General features: G+C 37.2%; 1 protein-coding gene across 4 annotated transcripts in view; it reads left to right on the forward strand.

Moving 5' to 3' along the window:
* ANAPC10 (anaphase promoting complex subunit 10) overlaps positions 1–23,189 on the forward strand; it is an 85,465-nt gene extending 62,276 nt beyond the window's left edge. For 3 of the 4 annotated variants that reach the window (XM_055549789.1, XM_055549793.1, XM_055549792.1), the window contains exon 5: positions 22,816–23,189. In XM_055549789.1, the coding sequence (XP_055405764.1) occupies positions 22,816–23,046 (231 nt within the window). In that variant the 3' untranslated portion in view covers positions 23,047–23,189. Of the gene's footprint in view, positions 1–1,909; positions 1,975–22,815 lie in introns of all 4 variants that reach the window. The other variant, XM_055549791.1, reaches the window with a different exon arrangement.
* Positions 23,190–23,404: the final 215 nt, after the last annotated feature.

Below are 23,404 nucleotides of genomic sequence, written 5' to 3' on the forward strand. Positions count from 1 at the left end.
TGTTTGAAAGCTGTTCTCTCAGCAACGTGGGTGGCAGGTTATGCTACCATATAATGTATTGTAGTTGGCTCTCCACACTTGTCAGGGTTAGTGTTCAACCACTCGGAAAATTTTCCCATTGTTCTATCATGTGAACCAAGACTAGTGTTGAATTCCCAATAACTTAAAAAAAAAAAAAGAGTTTTAATTAGAAAGTTTGGAATTTGATTACATCTTATTGTTTTAATACAGGAATATATATATATATATATTTTAGTATTTTATCTAGTGTTGCAATTATTTTTCAGGAAGAAAATAGCAAATCAAATTCATGTTATTCTTTTTTTTTTAATAGATTTTTACAGAAATTTGTATACTGAATCTTGCCCTTTTTTTCTGTCTTAACACTCTATTTCCATCTTAAGCATTTTGCTTTAGATGGACCATGGCTCTTGGCAGCTAGTGCATTTTTAGCAAATAATACTGTTTCTAGTAAGAGTTGCAGAGAGAAAAAAAAAAGCTTAGTGTGAGGTCCTTGTAAACTGAACCTTTGGAACATTACTTTATTTCTCTCCCCCCCTCTTTGTGCTGCTTCTCTATTTGTGTAATGGTTATAAATTACATCCTTTGAAAGGAAGAATGAAAAACAATTTTGTTTTGTTATTTTCGTAGTTGATTTTTTTTTCTTCTTTACCTGCTATTTTAAAGATACACAGAGAAATAAGCAATTATGGTATTGAAATTCCATTGTGCCAGCACCTCCAGAGCATAATCCAAAAAAAACAGAAAACCGCCTGCTGGGCTGTCTGCAGTATGCTTGTGTGAACATCAGTGTCTGCTGTTCACACATCATTTTTTTACTGAAAATTCCTCTCAGAATAAAGACTCTGTGTTTTCTGAGTGTAGTGAAACATTTGTTGGTCCTTATATTTTAAATTTGTGAGGAATTCTGTTTATGGGCTAAGTTGTCATAGATGTATATTACACGATTGTTTCTGGCACATCGGGAAGTAGAGAAAAGGCATGTATGTTTATGGGCTATAAAATAATGAAAAGCTTTAAATGAAATTATCAAGCAGTAAAGGTGAGAAATAACAAGCTTTTGTTGAAGGGATATATGGAGGATTGATTTAAATGTTGACTTTTGCCCTTCAAAATCTATTTTATTTATAAAGTAAAGTCTATCTTGGCGAGATGAATATACAAATATCATAAACATGTCCTGTACTTCAGGAAAAATTCAGATGTTTAGTATTCAAATACTTAAATATGGTGGCTTCTTGACAATATTGATTTAGTAAAATCTTTAAAATGACCTTACCTAATTGCTCTAATTAAGAAATATATTTGAAAATATATTTATGGGTCCTTAGATTAATTTTTTCACTTTTAATCTTATATACTTCATTTATTTTTATTCTTATTATGCTGCTGGTTTCTTATAGATAGCAGATTTACAGAATATAATCCAGAGTGTTGACAGCCTCAACCTTTCTTTCAGACTCATAAAATATCAAAAAGAGAAAGTATTTATGAAATAATAGGGAGCTTCAGGTTTAAATTTGGTGAAATGGAAGTTGATGTCCACAGTCTCCCATAAGGTTTTTTTTTCCTTAGAAACTTTCCATGTAAAAGTTAGTAAAGTTTTTGCTGAAACTGAATTTTTATCCATTTCAACTATTTTTCATCAAGAGAGAATTTCAGGTTGTTTTGCCTTTGAATTTCACTGAGTTTTCACCAGTTAAAATGCACTTTCACATTTTATAGCAATTGTATGAACCTTCTAATTATTGATTCTTCTGACTATTAAAATGAGATTACTGTCTGAAATCAGTTATCATGTTTAGTCCAGTAAGCAATGATGCTTGCATTCAGATCTCTCACATGTTCTCAATTTGCTACTTATTAGTTGTCTTAATCTTTCTTTCAGTCTTGTAGATGGAAGAGATTGTCATTTAAACAAGGTATATCTCAACATGCCTCCAAGAAAGCAGGGTAAGAGCACCCAAGCCCTTAACATGCTGGTTTCCTAGGGGCCTAAGACTCCTGAGCCTGCTGATTGCCAGAAGCCTAACTGCTCACAGAGCAGCCTGGCACACTGCCACTCCCCCACTGGGCTGTTTGTTGGTGCTTGTGAATAGAACAGAAATGTCTTTGCTTTCTCTACTCAGTTGTCGCAGATTGCAGTTTTAGGAAACAAGTTAACATTTTTCTTATGATAGTCATTCAGGCCAAGGTGAAGTCAAACTATATATCTAAGCAATAAGCACTAGAATTAGTTCAGTGCTTTTAAAAGTAACATAAAATAAAATTCATTACTTCTTACTCTATAATATTAATCTTGTAGACTCCACCTTAGCTATTCTAGACAGATGTTCTAGATTTGGGTAGACAGTTTTGAAAGTAAAGAGTGGTTCTTTTTTGTACTTTTGTTAACAGTATCTGTTACATATATGAGTTATTGGGCCAATGGAAATCACTGTTCTTGCAAAGTGTATGAGGGACTACTTCAGTTATTTTGAAAATCCTTTATTGAGAGTATTAGAGATGTTTGCATTGTAATTTTCAATGTACCTGGAGGTGTATATTGGGTTTTTACCTCTGCTTGGATCTGTAAGAAGAACTTCATTTGTTCCCAACATCATGCTCTACTTCTAGGCAGCGTAACTAATAGGAAACGATGAGTGTTGTGGGACTTGCACACACTTGAGTTACTTTCTTTTCCTCCAAATCCGCTTCAGAGTTCCATATCTCTTTAAAGCACATGTAGGGTTATACTTGAACTGCAAATAATTTATTCACTTGTACTCATCTCAGAATATATCATAGCCTCATTTTTTATTCCAGAGAGACATACTTCAAGACTACATTATTCTTTCGGTGATGTTCAGAGTTTGGGCAGGGAAATCACTTTCAAGTCCTGGCTTCATCCTTCACCAACTAGGTGACCCTCAGCAAATTATATAACCTCTGTATAAACTCCAAGTTCCTCAGCTATAAATCAGGCCTGTGGCGTTGGGATGATTAAATCAAAGATCAGTTAATTTCCTGACACATGGTAGAGGTCACTAAATGGTAGCTGTAGGGAGCAAAAAAGCCTTGGAAACAAGTAGTGTTCTCCTAGGCTGTAAAAGTGTGTGCTTCTGTGCCTTTCTATAAAATCTCATGAAACTAAGACCTTCAGTTACACATAGCTGTTGGATATGCATTTGTATATTTGAGTTGATAAACATACCAAGAGTGTGGGCTTTGGAGTTGTCTGCTTGGGTTTGGGTTCCTTCCTGTTTTGCCGCTTAACTCTGAACCTTGGAAAGTTAGTTTCTCTGGGCCTCAAATTTCTTGTGTATCAAATGAAGGTGAAATTAGTGTATCTCATATGGCTGTTGCAAAACTGGAATGACTCAGTACCTGTAAAACTCTTAAAACAATATTTGGCAAAGAGTAAGTGCTCCAAACATGTTAGTTGCTGTTAACTGTTATATTATCTCATAGAAGAGGAAAAATTGCAGAGCCAGAAAACTTGAATGGAGTCAGCCTTAATTAGTGATGTCTCTTTCATCCACTCCAAGATAATCCCCATTACTTTGCTTTCCAGTCCCCTTCAGAGCTCCACATCTCCTGAAAGTGTCTGTAGTATTATAATGCAATCAGAAGTCTACTTTTTAGTTATTAACTCCGTAGAATTGTGACATACTTGCAGGAAAAATGTTTACATGTCTCTTGATCAGAAAGTATTTGTTGAGTTTATCACCTTCTACTTATAGGTCTTGGGTTAGTTTTTTAAACAGTCCTTTTAAAGACAACTTGATTGTGAAAAGACTTTTTAAAGGCTTCATGGAGATTCTAAACATCTTTTTTCTTATTTAGTTACATATTTATTTACTGCTTTATTGAGATAGAATCGTATGTCAATTCTGTTGCCAAGTTGAGTGATGTACAGTGTGATGATTTGATACACATGTATTATTGTGAAATGATTACCCCCAGTAAAGTCAGTTAACACCCCCATGTCCTCACATAATTGCCATTTTCTGTGTGGGCAAGAACATTTAGGATCTGCTCTGTTAACAGCTTTGAACTATATATTAGTGTGGTTCATTATAGTCCCCATGCTGGACATTAAGTTCCCAGAAGTTGTTCATTTGACAGCTAGGAGTTTGTTCCTTTTAGCCAATATCTCCCCAGTTCCTTCAACTCCAGTCCCTGGCAGCCACCATTGTATTTCCTATTTCAATGGGTTTGGCATTTTTACATTCCACATGAGAACATACCGTATTTGTATTTCTCTGAACTATTTTTTTAGAAGGTAGTTGGGTCTCTGTGTATGCTTCTACTTCAATTGGATTTTCTTAAATAAGCAATTATTCACTTAGAGGTTAAGTCATTTATATGAAAAGTATTTTATAGTGATTCTTTGGTATCTTAAATTACTGATCCCCCCATCTCTTTTCCAGTGGTTTGTAATCCAGCCGTAAGCCTTCAAACTGCCTGTCTCCTTAGATACAATTCTGCCATGTATACTTAAAGGCTATCTTTAACCTTTCCTTGTTTTGAGTATTTGTTTACTATCAAGATTTATGGTTTTAAAATGACAATATATGTTTTAAATTTGCTATACCTTAAAAATTACTCACATATGTGAAAAGTCTAAATTTGTATGCTAGATGTACAAACACAAGGTTTTAACATACCTACCATGCATACAAATTCTGTTTCTCAGTTTTGTTCTAGGATAAAAGATAAACTGATGTAAAATATAAATGAAATGTATGTTTATTTTAGAGCTCATTTAATAGAAAATCATAATTTGCTTGGAAGCTCAACGACTGGGAAAAAGCTGAGCCTCGTATGGCAGGAGAAGCCCTGCACCTGTGCAGGCGTTGCTGCAGTTGTTTCTCGTGTGCTTGGCCTCCCGCCTCCCCCGAGTCAGTAAAGCACCACACACAGTTCATGTGTATATGTAACTTACTTAATGTAAGAAAAAGAACTTAATGCGCATCCCAAAGCTAAAGTACACCTCTTCCCATCCCTGTCATAATCCTTTTCATATCTTTTAGAGGTAATCACTGTCATAACCTTTTATGATAATTTCTTTGGTTTTTTAAAAAATAGTTTTCCCATCTTTGCCTGCATCCCCTAAGCAATAGATTCGTGTCTGTTTTTGATCTTTTAACTGGTTTATTTGGTACTGTCAGATTTCTCCCTTCCCCCTCTTTTTTTTTTTTTTTTTTGCCAACTTAATCAGTCTTATTCTTTAATTTTCAGTTATCCTGCAAACTGTCTTAAGTTTTATTTTTTAAATTTAAGTTTATTTTTGCTACTGTAAAATATGTGTGTAAGTTAAAAGTCTGAAAGGACCACGGCAGCACTTACAAGAACAGCACTTCTCTCTCTACCCGACACCTTCATCCTACTCCTCAGGAATACGTCTCTTATTCTGAGTTATTTTAGCAATTTGGGGGAGTTCTTTTTGGTATTTGCTTTCATATTTCTAAATGGCATATGTGCAGGTCTACATAATGTGTGTACATATCTATAAAGACACGATCTAATGATGTCTTGTGCTCTGCTCAGTTGCTCAGTCGTGTCCGGACTCTGCAAGCCCATGGACTGTAGCCCTCCAGGTTCCTCTGTCCATGGAAATTTTCAGGCAAGAATACTAGAGTGGGTTGCCATGTCCTCCTCCAGGGGATCTTCCTGACCCAGGAATCAAACTTGCATCTCTTGTGTCTCTTGCATTGGCAGGCAGGTTCCTACTATGAAATATTAGGATTCAGCCCTGTAAACGTATTTCTTCTCTCAAAAACTTCTCTTTATTTTCCTAGTGTAGCTTTTCTTGCTATTTACTAAATAATTATACACGTTTTCACTGTCATGACCACATTAGTCAAAATAAATCATTATTTTTGTAGAATTAATGATTGCCTCATTTTTTCCCCTGAATTTTAAAAATGTTATCAGCTATTGATATATCCCTAAGTTCTCTGACAGATCTTTTGAAAACTTCTGGAAACAGTCATACATCCTCTCCCAGTTTCACATTTTTTCTCATGTAAGCATCCCCCTGTACCTTCAGCCTGGCTACTGTGTCCATGTGCCGGTCAGTGGACGTTCATTCAGAGAAGCAGAGCACTGGAGTATGCTTGTGTGTGTGTGTGTGTTTGAGGGCTGGTATTGTATAGAATAGTTTTGTTTGAAGGATTTTGTCTTACACAAGTAAGAGTTGGTTAAATAAATTCTGCAAGGCTGTTGCTTTCACATCTGAATGCTAGAGCTTGAAATCCACAGGGCAGGAAGTCAGAAGTGAAGATGGTAAAGTGGTGAAGGGCAAGGGCAAGCTGGAACCCATACACCAAATCGAGGAACTGAGATCCACGTCAGTTCTCACTGCCTCTCACCTGTGATGTCAGTGTGCTGTGGAAGGAGTGATGCCCTTTGTCATGGAGCAGACACACATTCATCATGGGAGGCAGAGAACCCACAGGAAGATTCAGGGGAAGATGGAGCAGTTGTAGGCCTGGCTGCTGAGCCATGACAGCGGGGTGTGTCAGCATGTAGCGACAACTTATGTGGGCCCCTAGTTTGATGATCTACAAAACCTGTAGACTCACCTACCTCCAAATGCAGAATGGCTGCTGCTTCACTCCTGCTGTCGAAACCTTGCATGAAAATCTCTCTCATGTCTCACCTAATCAGAAACATGCCAGGAAGGGAATTCCAGAAAATGCAGTTTAAGTTAGCACAGCTGGCATGTTAGAGAGCCACTGTGGTGGCCTTGAGACCGTTTCTCTTAGATCTCTGACTGATGGCCCCAGCTGCTGCTTTTTGGTATCCAGCACCCCATCAATGCCCCAGAGTGAGCACAGCAGGGGTACTGAGTGAGGCTCACTCCTGGGTACTCTGGAGTCCTCTGACAGGCAGCCATGGCGTAAGGACTCCTGGACAGCCGTGCCAGACTTTCAGTAGAACTGCACGGCAGAATCACACGTCCACCCCACCCTCCTCTTTCCCCCATCTCCTTCTCCTGGGCTCAGACCTGCACTGCTGTCTAACAGCTCTTCCAGCCTTCCCTGGCTCCCTCTCCACTTTCGGTCACAGATGTTTCCTTTAATAAATTTCTTGTATATCTGTTTATGTCTTGGTGTCTGTTCAGAGGACTTGGACAAACAACTATCTTCTTTTTTTTTTTTTTTTTATTATTTTTTTTTTTTTAATTTTATTTTATTTTTAAACTTTACATAACTGTATTAGATTTGCCAAATATCTTCTTAAGACATCCTTTCAACACCATCTTGGGAATTTCCTTCATCTTTTTTGGTAGATTCCTTGTTCCTTTGGTCCCAGGTCTTCATTTTTCTTAACTTTCTTCCTCTTTTGGTGAAATGTATCCTCCATATGGGAGGTAAAACTGTTGAAACCTTGCATGACTGAAAACTTTATTTTAATCTCACCCTCGAGGGATGATTTGGCTGGGTATGGAATTCTTGTTTGGAAATAATTTTTCATCAGAATTTTAAGCACATTCTCCATTGCCTCATAGTTTTCTGTATAAATGTTGAGAAATACAATGCCACTTTTGATTTCTGATGCTTTGCCTGTGACCTGTTTTTCTCTGTAGAGGCTTTTAAAATTGCTGTACCTTTGATGTTCAGAAATTTTATGATGGTTCCACCATGGTGTGTGTGTGTGTTTCCTTCATCTTACTGAGCATTTGTGGTTCGCACCAGTGTGGAAATACCTGTCCTTTATTTCTGGGAAGTGCTCTTACGTTCCTTCATATTTTTCCTCTATTTTCTCTGTTCTCTCTTTCTGAATTCACATTTGTTAGCAGCGATTCTTCCTGCATTGAGACACTGATTTTCTTATTGTCTTTCTCTTTTGTTTTCTCAAATTCCAAGCAGTTCATTTAATTTTGTATAATTAAATGTGTGTGTGTGTGTGTGTGAGTTGCTAAGTCGTGTCTGACTCTTTGCGACTCCGTGGACTGTAGCCTTCCAGGCTCCTGTGTTCGTGGGATTTCCGAGGCAAGAGTACTGGAGTGGGTTGCCTTTTTCTTTTCCAGGGGATCCTCCAGAACCAGGGATCAAACCTGGGTCTCCTGCATTGCAAGCAGATTCTTTACTGTCTGAGCCACCATGGAAGCCCTGTATGTGTATATATATATACACACTCACATACATATACACATACATATATACATATATATATATACACACATGTGTGTGTGTGTGCACATGTGCATACATGCAAAGAACTGATTCATTGAAAAAGATCCTGATGCTGGAAAGATTGAGGCCAAGAAGAGAAGGGAGTGACAGAAGATGAGATGGTTGGATGGCATTACTGACTTAGTGGACACCAGTTTGAGCAAACTCAGGGAGATGGTAAAGGATGGGGAAGCCTGGTGTGCTGCAGTTTGTGGGGTCGCAAAGAGTTGGACACTACTGAGAGACCAAACAACAGTGTATATGTATATTTCTAAGACCTATTTTTGCTTCTTGGTCTTTTTTATAAAATAGCATTCTATTCTTGTGTTAAGGATGCTTTCCTTTATGAAGCTGAAGATATTAATAAAGGTTTGCTTTGTTTTTAAATTTCTTGTCCTCTATTGCTTCTCTTCAGATTTCCTTTCTTGTTTTTGCTTTTTTTCAATTTTGCTTTTTGTTTTTATTTTCTTCCTTTTTTTTTTATATGCATGGAGAGCCTTGGGTATTTTTTCATAGCCTAGGTGTGAGGCACAAATTAGCAGTTGGGGAGCAATTTGCTGCTCGTGATGGAATTTGATGCTTACCAGGCCTTACAGCAATGTGGTCAGGCTGGCACCCTCATCTCTTTGCACACAGGCCACCTTCTCAGTGAGGCCTGTTGGGACCACCTTATTTAAAACTGCACACACCTGCCCTCTGGTGCTTCTGATCCTTCTTTTACTGCTCTGTATTTTCCCCAAAGCTTTTTTCCCCTCAGAGCACTTTTATTACCTAATATATTATATAATACCTTATTTATTATATTTGTTATTCATTTTCTGTCTTCCCTCAGTAGGAGTATTGGCTCCACAAGAGTGGAGATTTTGTTATTATTTTTATTTTCACTGATATCTTGCAACCATCTGGAATAGTGCCTAGCACAAAATAGGCATTCAATAAATATTTATTAAATTGGGGACACTCACATCACTTGTGTGTACCTCTCATTTTATGAATTTGTTCTTTTTTTACTTTTCTCTTTTTCTTATGGTCTTATTTTTTTTCCAGAAAATAGTAATTCATTCTCTGGCCTAGAGGCGAAGGGTGGAGGATAGGAGGTGGGATGTGGAAGGGGCTCCAGGGTGATCTGCCTGGGATTCAGCAGCCCTGTAGCTGAGCAAGATGAAGAGAGCTGAGGTTCACTGTTAAATGTCTAGATGTTTACTCCATTAAAAAAAATATATATATATGCTGCCATCTTGTCTTGTTTTACCTCAATCTAGATCCTCCCTTCATTAACCTGTACAGATAATATGAACTTTTAGTTTTCTATGGGAGTAGAAAAGGGAGGGTCACCTGCCTACTTAAGCTGGGGACTGGTGAGAATCTTGACATCAAACTGTTTCCTCATTGGATAACTTGTTTCCCTGTTTGCATATTTGTTTATTTTTAACCTAACCTGACCCTCCTACCTTCAGAACTACCTGGTGCTTTCACTTTCAGGGATGTTAGGGTGCAGTGCACCGTGCTTCTTCTTGACTTCTCCATCCTGCCTGCTTTTGGGGATTTATACATTTTCAAATTCTTTAGCTGTCATTTTTGTTGGTGTCTGGGAGTCTATTATTTCCTAAACTATTTTGCAAAGCATTTATAAATTATATTCATCAAAATGGTATGGGCATGAGAAATAATGGATGATTAGATATAACTCCTGAACATAAATAAATTTCCAATAAATTGATAATTTCCTTTTACTACACCAGTCACAGTTTCCAGTAATCCAGGACACAGTCAAGTCCACACTTTGTTGACTGATGAACAGATTCTACTAGATTTGAGCAGTAGTATGATGGCATTTAAATATCCTCTTTGGAAAGTTACAAGTACTTTGTATATGTGTTTGTGTACTTGTGTGTTTTCTTGTATCAGGAGAGATGTGAAAAAAGATATAAACCTAATTGGAATCTACAGTTAGCATTTAAGGAATAGAGTGTGGGGATTGAAAAGTAGAGGGCCATAAGTTGAGAATAGTTGTTCACATTAACCATGAGTGCTAGGGTTTTGAAAATGAAACAAAATCTTGGTAAAAGGTTGTGTAGTTAGTGGACTTTAGACTTAAAGAAGAATTAGAGTTAGGGGGGCCAGGCTCTCATGTGACAGACTGGATGTTCTTGTATTATTCTTATATTTAAAAATAAAAAAAGAATTCACTAAACTAGAGCATATCCAAGACACTTGACCCATTGTAGATGACATATAGTCAATGTCCCTTTGCCCTCCCCGATCTTTGGAATACTTTCAGAGTCAGTTTCCTGCACAGTGTAAATTTGCTTTTGCCCTACTGCAGGTTATATGGCTAAAATGTGGGTCAAGGGCCATTCACCATGAGGCAGAGGAGATAAGCAGAGACTAGATCATGCTTACAGTGTTAAGGATCATGGATTTATTCTTAACTATAATGAGAAACTAATGAAAGGTGTTTCAGGTTTACATTTTTGTCTGATGACTCTGCTGCTAATCTGAGCTTAGACTGGAGGAGAACAGAAGCAGCTGTGGTAAAATTGGTTGAGACATCACGAGAAACAGTCCTGGGCAGCAGGTATTGCTGATTACCAATGCCACATGCCCCCATCTCCTTTCCTTGCCCAGAGAGACCACTTCCCACAGTAAAGACAGAAAACGCCTGGTACTCCATTTCCAGCTTCCCTTGCAATTAGTGCAGAGAGGCATGTGATCCAGAAATGGCCAATGGGAAATCTGATAGCTTCAGGAAAACATTTTCCTCTATAATTAAAACAGGAGAAAGCCTTTTTGGACATTTGGTGTGTGAGAACATGATGCTCGCAGCTGCTGCAGAGATCATAGACAACAGAGTATGTAAGACAGAGCAGAAAGGTCTGGGCCTTTTTTTTTTTTTTTAACTTTTAATTTTTACATGGATACAAAAAGTCCACATACTGTGTGAAAGGCTCATTGAGTTTTCATGAATTAAAGAAATCTATATAATCAGCAACCAATAAAAATCCAGAAACCCTCCTTATGCTTTCTTATGCGCTCCACTCTCAAGGTTAATCATTATTCTGACAATATGGATTACTTTCACTTGGATTTTTTTAAAAATCTGTTTTGTTTTTGTTTTTATCTTTCAGTGTTTTGCATTAGGAGATGGCATCATATTTTCTATATACTCTTTTGGGTCTGGCTTGCTTTTACTTGGGTTTCCCTGGTAGCTCAGATGGTTAACACTCCGCCTGTAGTGCAGGAGACCCGGGTTTGATCCCTGGGTTGGAAAGATCCCCTGGAGGAGGGAATGGCTACCCATTCCAGTATTTTTGCCTGGAGAATCCCATGGACAGAGGAGGCAAATGCGACTGAGTGAATAACTTTGTTTGTTTGTTTTATTCAGCATGTTTGTAAGAGTCATCTGTCACTTGGATAGATATAGATTGTTCATTTTCGTTCCTGTAGAACATTATGTTTTGTGAATATACTCCAACTTATTCATTTGACTGTTGGTATCTATTTGGGTGGTTTGGCTAGCTAGGGCTCCTGTGAATATTTTCATATACACACTGTTGAATATATGTATGCATTTCTGTTGGGTATATATCTCTTTGATTTGTAGTAGTTCTTTAAATAGTTAAGATAGGATTCCTTTTCTACACATAGGCATAGGCATATTTCCCAATCTGTGACTTGTTTTCTCCACGCTCTTAGTTATGTCTTTTGATGAACAGAAGTTCTTAATTCTGAAATAGTTGACCACTATTTGTTGATTGATGCTTTTTGTGTCCTATTTAAGAAAATTGTACCTAATCCAGAGTTACAAAGATATTTTATTTTCTTTTGGAAGCTTTAGTTTCTGACTTTGACATTTAAATTCAAATTCATCTGAAACTGATTTTTTGTTTATGGTGAGAAGTGAAGAAATCAAGATTATTATTTTTCCCTCAAAATGGAAATCCAGTTCATCCAGCATCATTGCTTAAAGAAACTTATATAAATAACAAACCTATAGATAACAAAAATATACATAGTTTTGTGATGGATTTTAAACCTTCTATTTGTTCTTTTTGTTTATCTTTTCCCTACTGCACCAGTGAGTGTCATCTTTGACAAAAATCAGATGTCTTGTAAATTTGTGGGTTTGTTCCTAAACTCTGATCTCTTGGTTTGTTAGTCTGTCTTTGCACGAATTCTGTACTGTTGCGGTTATAACTTATGTTGACCTTATATCCAGTGGCCTTGCTAATTAAACTTTCTTATTAATTCTAATAATTTATAGGTTCTTTCTTAATTTTCTAGATGTACAGTCATATAGTTTAGAAGTAATATTATTTTTTCTTCCCTTCCAATCCTATTCATCTTCTCCCTTTCCTTCTGTCCCTCTCTCCTCTGTCCCCTTCCATTTTCCTTGCATTATTGTACTGTTTATGACCTCCAGTACAGTGTTAAATAGAAGGGGTCATAGTGGATGACTGTCTTTTTATAATCTCTTTAGAAAAGATTTTAATATTTCTCCATTCTATATGATGAGGGTAGGTTGTTTGTTTGAAAAGATGCCCTTTCATATTAAAGAGACTGTATTCTGTTCCTATTTGCTGAAAGTTAAAGTCATAAATGGGTGTTGAATTTGTCAAATACCTTTTTTTGGTCTGAAAATGATTATGTGAGTATCTCTCTTTTTTCTATTCAGTTCAGTTCAGTCGTTCAGTCGTGTCTGACTCTTTGCGACCCCATGAATCTCAGCATGCCAGACCTCCCTGTCCATCACCAACTCCCAGAGTTCACCCAAATTCATGCCCATGGAGTCGGTGATGCCATCCAGCCATCTCACACTCTGTTGTCCCCTTCTCCTCCTGCCTCCAATCCCTCCCAGCATCAGAGTCTTTTCTAAGAGTCAACTTTTTGCATGAGGTGGCCAAAGTACTGGAGTTTCAGCTTCAGCATCATTCCCTCTAAAGAAATCCCAGGGTTGATCTCCCTCAGAATGGACTGGTTGGATCTCCTTGCAGTCCAAGGGACTCTCGAGTCTTCTCCAACACCACAGTTCAAAAGCATCAATTCTTGGGCACTCAGCTTTCTTCACAGTCCAACTCTCACATCCATACATGACCACTGGAACAACTGTAGCCTTGACTAGAGACCTTTGTTAGCAAAGTAATGTCTCTGCTTTTTAATATGCTATCTAGGTTGGTCATAACTTTCCTTAATAAAAGTGAATTACATTGATTAATTTTTAAGTGATAATCCAATCTTGTGTACCTGTGCTAAACTCCACTTAGTTGGACTTGTTACTCTTTTGTTTTAGATTTTCCTATGTTTCATAAGAAAAAGTGGTCTTTAATTTTTTTTTCTTAAGAGAGGGATATTTTTTAAATGTTTTTATGAGGCCAGAACAACTTGCTGGAACCAAAGTTGTTCTGGCCTCATAAAAATTTTTTTAAAATATCCCTCCCTTTTCTATTCTCTAAGCATTTGTGCAGAGTTGATACCATTTCTTTGTTAAATATTTGGAAGAATTGAATGGTAATGCCATCTGGACCTGAAGTTTTGCAATGGGTTTTTAAATTACAAGGCAGTTTTTAAAATAGATATAGTTCTATTCAGATTTTCTATGTCTTCTTTTTGTTATTTTTGATAAGTTGTATTTTTCAAGGAGCCTGTCAAATTTGTCTTCTGATATGTGAATATATATTATATATATATATAAAATATATATAAAATCTGTTGAGTCAATCTGATAAATTCTTAATTTCAGATATTTTATTTTCAGCTCTGCCATTTCTATTTTAAAAGTATATTCTAATTCTCAGATGAAATTATCATTTCATTTATTTATCTTTCCCTCTTCTTAGCTTGGTTAATAATAGTAATGGTTTTTTGATTGATTGCTAGGCTAGACTCTAGATCTGTGCTGTTCAGCCACATGTGGCTTTCGGCTAATCTTAATTGAGATATGTATGGTATAAGTGTAAAATGTCAGATTTTAGCGATTTGGTACAAAAAAAATGTAAAATAGCTCAGTAACTTTACATAGATCACATGTTGAAATGATACTAAAATGAAATTAATTTGACCTGTTTCTTTGTGCTGTTGTAAATAACTTCACAATGTGGCAGATGTTTTGAGGGAAAATAGGCTGTGTGCCTAAAGATCTTGAAGTTTCTAAGTATGTCTTTTCTGAAAGACCGCACTAGTCATAGTTCCATGTGTTTCTAGAAGCACCTCTGGGCAAAACCATGAATTGTAACATCTCACCTTGTCCTAGAATCGACAAACACCCCCATGCTTTAAGTGAGTACAGAAAGACAAGTTACCTCCCTGAGGTTCTCCCCTCCCCAGACTGTGGCCTCCTATAGTCCTCTTTGTTTTAGCGGTTCTCTGACAACTCTAAAATGATGATTTAAAGAGATGCTGGATCATCAAAAAAGCAAGAGAGTTCCAGAAAAACATCTATTTCTGCTTTATTGACTAAACCAAAGCCTTTGACTGTGTGGATCACAATAAACTCTGGAAAATTCTGAAAGAGATGGGCATACCAGACCACCTGATCTGCCTCTTGAGAAACCTGTATGCAGGTCAGGAAGCAACAGTTAGAACTGGACATGGAACAACAGACTGGTTCCAAATAGGAAAAGGAGTACGTCAAAGGTATATATTGTCACCCTGCTTATTTAACTTATATGCAGAGTACATCATGAGAAACGCTGGGCTGGAGGAAGCACAAGCTGGAATCAAGATAGCCGGGAGAAATATCAATAACCTTAGATACGCAGATGACACCACCCTTATGGCAGAAAGTGAAGAAGAACTAAAGAGCCTCTTGATGAAAGTGAAAGAGGAGAGTTAAAAAGTTGGCTTAAAGCTCAACATTCAGAAAACGAAGATCATGTGATCCAGTCCCATCACTTCATGGGAAGTAGATGGGGAAACAGTGGAAACAGTGGCTGAGTTTATTTTTCTGGGCTCCCAAATCACTGCAGATGGTGACTGCAGCCATGAAATTAAAAGACGCTTACTCTTTGGAAGGAAAGTGATGACCAACCTAGGCAGCATATTAAAAAGCAGAGATATTACTTTGTCAACAAAAGTCCATCTAGTCAAGGCTATGGTTTTTCCAGCAGTCATGTATGGATGTGAGAGTTGGACTATAAAGAAAGCTGAGTGCTGAAGAATTGATGCTTTTGAACTGTGGTGTTGGAGAAGGCTCTTGAGAGTCCCTTGGACTGCAAGGAGATCCAACCAGTTCATTCTAAAGGAGATCAGTCCTGGGTGTTCATTGGAAGGACTGATGCTGAAGCTGAAACTCCCAATACTTTGGCCACCTGATGCGAAACGCTGATTCATTTGAAGAGACCCTGATGCTGGGAAAGATTGAGGGCAGGAGGAGAAGGGGACGACAGAGGATGAAATGGTTGGATGGCATCACCGACACAATGGACATGAGTTTGGGTGAACTCCGGGAGTTGGTGATGGACAGGGAGGCCTGGCATGCTGTGGTTCATGTGGGTCACAAAGAGTCGGACACGACTGAGTAACTGAAATGAACTGAACTGAATTGTCTGATAATGAAAAGAAGAAAAAAAATTCTCCTTGTGATGAGAACTCTTACGACCTACTCTCTTAACAACTTTCCCAAGTATTGTTTAGCAGTGTTAGCTATAGTCATCATGGTGTACATTGCATCCCTAGTACTTACCTCATCGGTTTTTCTTTTCAGTGATACTTAAGTCTGGCTAACTTGTTCTTGTCCTCCAGAGATTTTCTGCAATTTCTTAACATTTCTTCACCATTTTGGGCTTTTGATGAAATTATTGTTTTTGACATTCACTTCAAATTTAATTCAGAATTGTTCCTGTAGATTAGTAGAACAGTCTGTCTAGTTCTTATCTTTGTTATGCCTCTTTTTTTTTTCAAACAGGTAACTTTAAGATCACACCGTTAAAAACTATATAAGCTTGACTCTCCAGGAACTCTTTCTGGAGGAATGTCTCTATATAAAAACTCTTGCCGACTTACAAGTCCAGAATTAATGTCTTGACCCTGTGTAGCAGAGTGACTGATTTTGACCTCAGGGTGACTTTCTTAGGTGGGGTCACCTTCTTCACTAGGGTCAAAGAGCTTGCTTTCCATAGTGAGCTCTTTTAGTTGGCTTCTGTCTTTCTTGTTAAGCTGCCTTTGTGGTATCCTTACTTTCAACAAATTTGGAACTTCTGAAGTTTCTTTTGTATCCTATTAGACTTTCTTTCTCTACAAGTAGGTCATCATTGCAGTTAACTGGTTGTATTCCTTCCGAAGTGGAAGGATGGTTAAAATGCCAGAATCTGCTGCTTCATGTATAACAGTTCTCATATTGAGAGTCTGTAGAATTTTATCAACTCACAGCTATGGTTAATGAAGGAGCACTAGGTGGTGAGAGAAGAGAGCAGAGGGCAACTTTCTTGAGGGCAACTTTCAAGTCACTGTTCCTTCTCTCATTTATTTTCTAGGGATATGTGATTAGCAATAGGAAACGACATATGAGCAGCTTTTATTTGATATTTGATGTGATTTTCATTAACAAATGATTTCTTTTTTTTTTTTTCCTTGTTAAGGTAAGCTTTGTTTATGGTGGAGTTAATCCTTTAAATCAATATATCCTTAGAGGATATCCTGAACTAATACTCAGAGCCAGAGTAGAGCTAGTGGCCTAGAGGTTGCTGATAGGAAGCAGAAGATCTTGGAACCAAGCTGAGAGATCACTTGAGAGAAACTCCTCATAACAGAAGTTTGCCAACCCCTGCCCTACATCTATAGTTAGCAGAATTGGGGGTATCTAGCCAACAAAAAATGTTAAATGACGGTATATATGGGGAAAGAGCCAAAAGGGGAGATGGTAAGAAGAAAGAATGAGCAGGAATATAGAAAATATTACATTTTAATGGTGATGGAAATTTTATTTATTGACGTCCAAATCAGAAATGGGGAAAAGAAGAAAGTTAAATTGGCAAAATTTTATCTTTTATTAATTTTCTGTTTAAAAATACAAACGAGTGTAAATATTTTTCACTTCTTTACAAACAATAGTGTAAATATTTTTCACTTAAACTATATTAGCCTTTTAATCATTGTTATAAAAAAGGCATTAAAATTGTATCTACTACACATATTTGAGTTTTTGTTTAATCCATGAAATAAGTTAAAATATGGCAGGATCAGAATAATAACTCTTTGGAGATGACTGAGAAGTTTAAACAGGGTACAGTAGAACTGAAGTTGATACATGAGTTGTTTTTTATGACTCTCAGGCAATGTAGTTGATTGTGAAGCTATTTGAGAGATGTTAATAGCTATACATACTTTGTAATATACTTCTAGTGACTAAGATCAGTAATTTTCTTATGTTCTAAAGAAATAATGTACTAATAATATTTATTGAATAATTTACTACATTTACAATTCTGTACTATCATGCCCCAAATTATACACTACAGAATCTTAGTATAACTTCCATTACAGTGAAGCATTTAAAAAATACTCTAATAATACCATTGAGTCTATCAGAAGTAGAAGTAGATAGATAATTAATTTGGTTAAATTTATTCACAAGATGATGCTATTACAGTGCTACATTCAGTATGTCTCAACATGTCAGCAAATTTGGAAAACTCAGCAGTGGCCACAGGACTGGAAAATGTCAGTTTTCATTCCAATCCCAAAGAAGTGCAATGCCAAAAAATGTTCAGACTTTTGTGTACCATTGAGTACCATTGTGTTCATTTCACATGCTAGCAAGTAATGCTAAAAATCCTTCAAGCTAGGCTGTAACGGTATGTGAACCAAGAACTTACAAATGTACAAGCTGGGTTTAGAAAAGGCAGAGGAACCAGAGATCAAATTGCTAACATTTGTTGGCTCATAGAGAAAGCAAGGAAATTTCAGAAAAACATCTGCTTCATTGACTATGCTAAAGTCTTTGTGTGAATCACAACAAACTGGAAAATTCTTAAAGAGATGAGAATATCAGACCACCTTCCCTGTCCCCTGAGAGACTTGTATGCAGGTCAAGAAGCAACAGTTAGAACCAGACATAGAACAACAGACTGGTTCAAAATTGGGAAAGGAGAATGTCAAGGCTGTATATTGTCCTCCTGCTTATTTAGCTTATATGCAGAGTACATCATGTGAAATGCCAGGCTGGATGAATCACAAGCTGGAATCAAGGTTGATGGGAGAAATATCAGTAACCTCAGGTATGCAAATGATACCACCCTTATGGCAGAAAGTGAAGAGGAGCTAAAGAGCCTCTTGATGAAGGTGAAAGAGGAGAGTGAAAAAGCTGACTTAAAACCCAACATTTAAAAAACTAAGATCATGGTATCTGGTCCCATCACTTCATGGCAAATAGAAGGGGGAAAAGTGGAAGCAGTGACAGATTTTATTTCTTTGGGCTCAAAAACCACTGTGGATGGTGACTGCAACCATAAAATCAAAAGACACTTGCTCCTTGGAAGAAAAGCTATGACAAACCTAGACAGGGTATTAAAAAGCAGAGACATCACTTTGCCAGCAAAGGTTCATATGGTCAAAGCTGTGGTGTTTCCAGTAGTCATGTACAGATGTGAGAGTTGGGCCATAAAGATGGCTGAGAGCCAAAGAATTGATGCTTTTGAATTGTGGTGATAGAGAAGACTCTTGTGAGCCCTTGGACAGCAATGAGATCAAACCAGTCTACCTTAAAGGAAATCAACCCTGAATATTCATTCGAAGGAGTGATGCTGAAGCTCCCATACTTTGACCACCTGATGTGAATAGCTGACTCCTTGGAAAAGACCCTGATGCTGGGAAAGATTGAGGGCAGGAGAAGAAGAAGGTGACAGAGGATGAGGTGGTTAGTTGGCATCACCAACTCAATGGATGTGAGTTTGAGCAGACTCCGGGAGATGGTGAAAGATAGGGAAGCCTGGCGAGCTAAGTCCATGAGGTCGTGGTGTTGGACCCAACTTAGTAACTAAACAACAACAGTAAGGAGATGAACAGAATCTTAGTTTTGCTTTTTTGTCATTATTGAGATTCATTATTGTATACTTACCTGGAAAATAGATTATTCTAGCTAGGAGTGCTTTTCCCCTCCTCTGAGCTCCTGTGGGAATCCATTATAGTAGTTTCCTATTGTTGCTATAGCATATAACCACACACTTAGGGGCTTAAAACAACACACAGTTATTATCTTACAGTTCTGAAGGTCAGAAGTCCAGAATGGACCTAATGGATTAAAATCAGGTGTCAGCAAGGTGGGTTCTTTAATGGAGATTGTAAGGGAGAACTGTTCATTGCTTGTTCTATCTTTTAGAGGCTGCCCACATTCCTTGGCTTGTGGTTGCATCACTCAATCTTTGCTTCCATCATCACATCTCCTTTCAGTCTTTCTTGGCCTTCCTCTTATAATGACCCTGTGATTACATTGCACCTACCCAGGTAATCCAGGATAATCTTCCCATCCCCAGGTCTGTAACTTAATCACATCTGCAAAGTCATTTTGCCGTGTTAGTTAACATATTCAGGGAACTTGGGGAAGGACATGGACATCCCTAGGGGCCCATTATTCTTCCTACCACAACTTTCTCCTTTTATTTAGAATCATCGGATGTCAGAGCTGAAAGGGGCATTGGATGAAATCTTGTCCAATCCCTTTACTTTATACGTGAAAAAACTGAATGAAACCAAAAGGCTGTTTGTCTGCCTCTAAAGCTTTATTAAAAGATTTGAAATAAGGCCTTAATTATGTTTTTTGTGCTTAACTGTACTTTTATCGTAAGTATACAATATTTACTGCCTGAATGATTAAAAGGTTAGTCATAGAAACCAAGTATATCTTATTTCTGACTCAGCTATTTTAAGTTAGTACTAATGGAAGTTTATAGAAAGCAACTGACTGAAAATACCATGAAGGGTAGGGATTCATTTATTCTTATATTTTAAAATTAAAAGAAAGAAATTATTCCATCTTAAAAATAACTGCCTTTTTTAAGATGCCGATTCTCTGTCTCTTGCCCAACTCTCCTTTTGTCTACTCACCCTCCTTCATAAAAAAATGAAAAGACTAAAGAAAGAAACAAAGAGAAGAAAGAAAAGAAGGGAGAGAAGGAAAAAAGATACAGTGGTGTTCATTTAATAGTTTTTCTAGAGTAACCCATGGAATCTGGATTGAGTTTCTTTGATATTCATTGCTATTGGGATAGACTGATAAGTATTATCTGTAATAATATCATATATTATCTGTAATGCACATCTTTCATATGTATTCAACCCAGGGATCGAACCCAAGTCTTCTGCATTGCAGGCAGATTCTTTACCAGCTGAGCCACAAGGGAAGCCCATTCAATAACTAAGATAATTTAAAAATCAGTGTTTATCTTTTAAAAACTGTTTCATAACTTTAGGAAAATTTTTTTTAATTTAGGTTTATTTTTTGAATTATGATTTTTCTTCTTTTGTTAAGGAAGGCTAGTTTAGACTCTTGGTTAAAATAAAATGAAAATTTTTTTAAGTGTATCTGGAAAAACATTTAAAAAATCTAGATTTTAGGTTTAGGTTGTCATTCAGACTAGATAAATGACTTACTGTTTTCCAAGAAAAAAATGTTTGATGCCTATGCAATGACTGATTTTCTTTTGATATTCTTGTAGTTTATATAGAATCTGATTTATTGTTAGGTGAGTTTGGATATATTAGGCATGGTTCTTAAAATAAAATATACCAGAAGCATTATGTTCTGCATAATGAGTCTTTTCTTACTTGTATCAGCATGGTTTTCCATTGACCCTATACATCTATACATGTCTAAATCTAAACTTGTATGTTATACAGTTCAGTTCAGTTCTGTTCAGTTGCTCAGTCGTGTCCGACTCTTTGTAACCCCATGAATCGCAGCACTCCAGGACTCCCTGTCCACCCAAACTCATGTCCATCGAGTCACTAATGCCATCCAGCCATCTCATCTCTGTCGTCCCCTTCTCCTCCTGCCCCCAATCCCTCCCAGCATCAGAGTCTTTTCCAATGAGTCAACTCTTCCCATGAGGTGGCCAAACTATTGGAGTTTCAGCTTTAGCATTAGTCCTTCCAATGAACACCCAGGACTGATCTCCTTTAGAATGGACTGGTTGGATCTCCTTGCAGTCCAAGGGACTCTCAAGAGTCTTCTCCAACACCACAGTTCAAAAGCATCAATTCTTTGGCGCTCAGCTTTCTTCACAGTCCAACTCTCACATCCATACATGACCACAGGAAAAACCATAGCCTTGACTAGATGGACCTTTGTTGGCAAAGTAATGTCCCTACTTTTCAGTATGCTATCTAGTTTGGTCATAACTTTCCTTCCAAGGAGTAAGCATCTTTTAATTTCATGGCTGCAGTCACCATCTGCAGTGGTTTTGGAGCCCAAGAAAATGAAGTCTGACACTGTTTCCACTGTTTCCCCATCTATTTGCCATGAAATGATGGGACCAGATGCCATGATCTTCATTTTCTGAATGTTGAGCTTTAAGCCAACTTTTTCACTCTCCACTTTCACTTTCATCAAGAGGCTTTTTAGTTCCTCTTCACTTTCTGCCATAAGGGTGGTGTCATCTGCATATCTAAGGTTATTGATATTTCTCCCGGCTATCTTGATTCCAGCTTGTGCTTCCTCCAGCCCAGCGTTTCTCATGATGTACTCTGCATATAAGTTAAATAAGCAGGGTGACAATATATAGCCTTGGTGTACTCCTTTTCCTATTTGGAACCAGTCTGTTGTTCCATGTCCAGTTCTAACTGTTGCTTCCTGACCTACATATAGGTTTCTCAAAAAGCAGGTCAGGTGGTCTGGTATTCCCATCTCTTTCAGAATTTTCCAGAGTTTATTGTGATCCACACAATCAAAGGCTTTGGCGTAGTCAATAAAGCAGAAATAGATGTTTTTCTGGAACTCTCTTGCTTTTTCCATGATCCAGCGGATGTTGGCAATGATGATCTCTGGTTCCTCTGCCTTTTCTAAAACCAGCTTGCACATCTGGAAGTTCACATATCGCTGAAGCCTAGCTTGGAGAATTTGAGCATTACTTTACTAGCATGTGAGATGAGTGCAATTGTGCGGTAGTTTGAGCATTCTTTAGCATTGCCTTTCTTTGGGATTGGAATGAAAACTGACCTTTTCCAGTCCTGTGGCCACTGCTGAGTTTTCCAAATTTGTTGTCATATTGAGTGCAGCGCTTTCACAGCATCATCTTTCAGGATTTGAAATAGCTCAATTAACTGGAATTCCATCACCTCCACTAGCTTTGTTCGTAGTGATGCTTTCTAAGGCCCACTTGACTTCACATTCCAGGATGTCTGGCTCTAGGTGAGTGATCACACCATTGTGATTATCTTGGTATGTTGTACAAGTTTCATTAAATACTGAATTGCAAATAATTCTATTTTTATTTTGTCTAAGATGGTACATATAGGTGCTTAACAAGTATAAAACCGCGGACCATGCCAGAAGTGCCAAATAACTGATAATGTTTATTATATTGTCATGTTCTCAGTGAGAAAAATGTTAATTATAAGTTAACTTTAGAATGCATTCATTAGAATAAATTATGTTTTGTTGGATGAAAACATAATCTGACTCTTCTTTTCTTGGCAGCAACTTGAATTGGTGGAACCAAGTGGCTGGATTCATGTTCCATTAACTGATAATCATAAGAAGCCAACTCGCACATTCATGATACAGATTGCTGTTCTAGCCAATCACCAAAATGGAAGAGATACCCACATGAGACAGATTAAAATATACACACCAGTGGAAGAGAGCTCCATTGGTAAATTTCCTAGATGTACAACTATTGATTTCATGATGTATCGCTCAATAAGGTGACCTTAGAACAAAAGTCATTAAACATCTTATCAGTACATATTAAATCTGGTATCTTTATTGAAAAATAAATTAATTATTTTGCAATTTGGTATGCATTGAAAAGTATTTTATTGTAAATTGAATAAATACATTTTGGGTCATAATATCTTTATTTTCTTTAACGTATAACAAGGCTCACATATTTTATAATTATTAAAAATGAACTTGAACCAATCATTTAATTTTCCTTATACCAAAAGAAAGCCAATTGAACTGAAAAATTTTAAGATATACACAAGTATTTTTACTAACTAGGTAATTATTTTATATAGTGATCATGCATTAGAGTAATGATGTATTGCATGTTTGGGAACAAAAC

Source organism: Bubalus kerabau, chromosome 16, assembly GCF_029407905.1.
Source record: "Bubalus kerabau isolate K-KA32 ecotype Philippines breed swamp buffalo chromosome 16, PCC_UOA_SB_1v2, whole genome shotgun sequence".
NCBI lineage: Eukaryota > Metazoa > Chordata > Mammalia > Artiodactyla > Bovidae > Bubalus > Bubalus kerabau.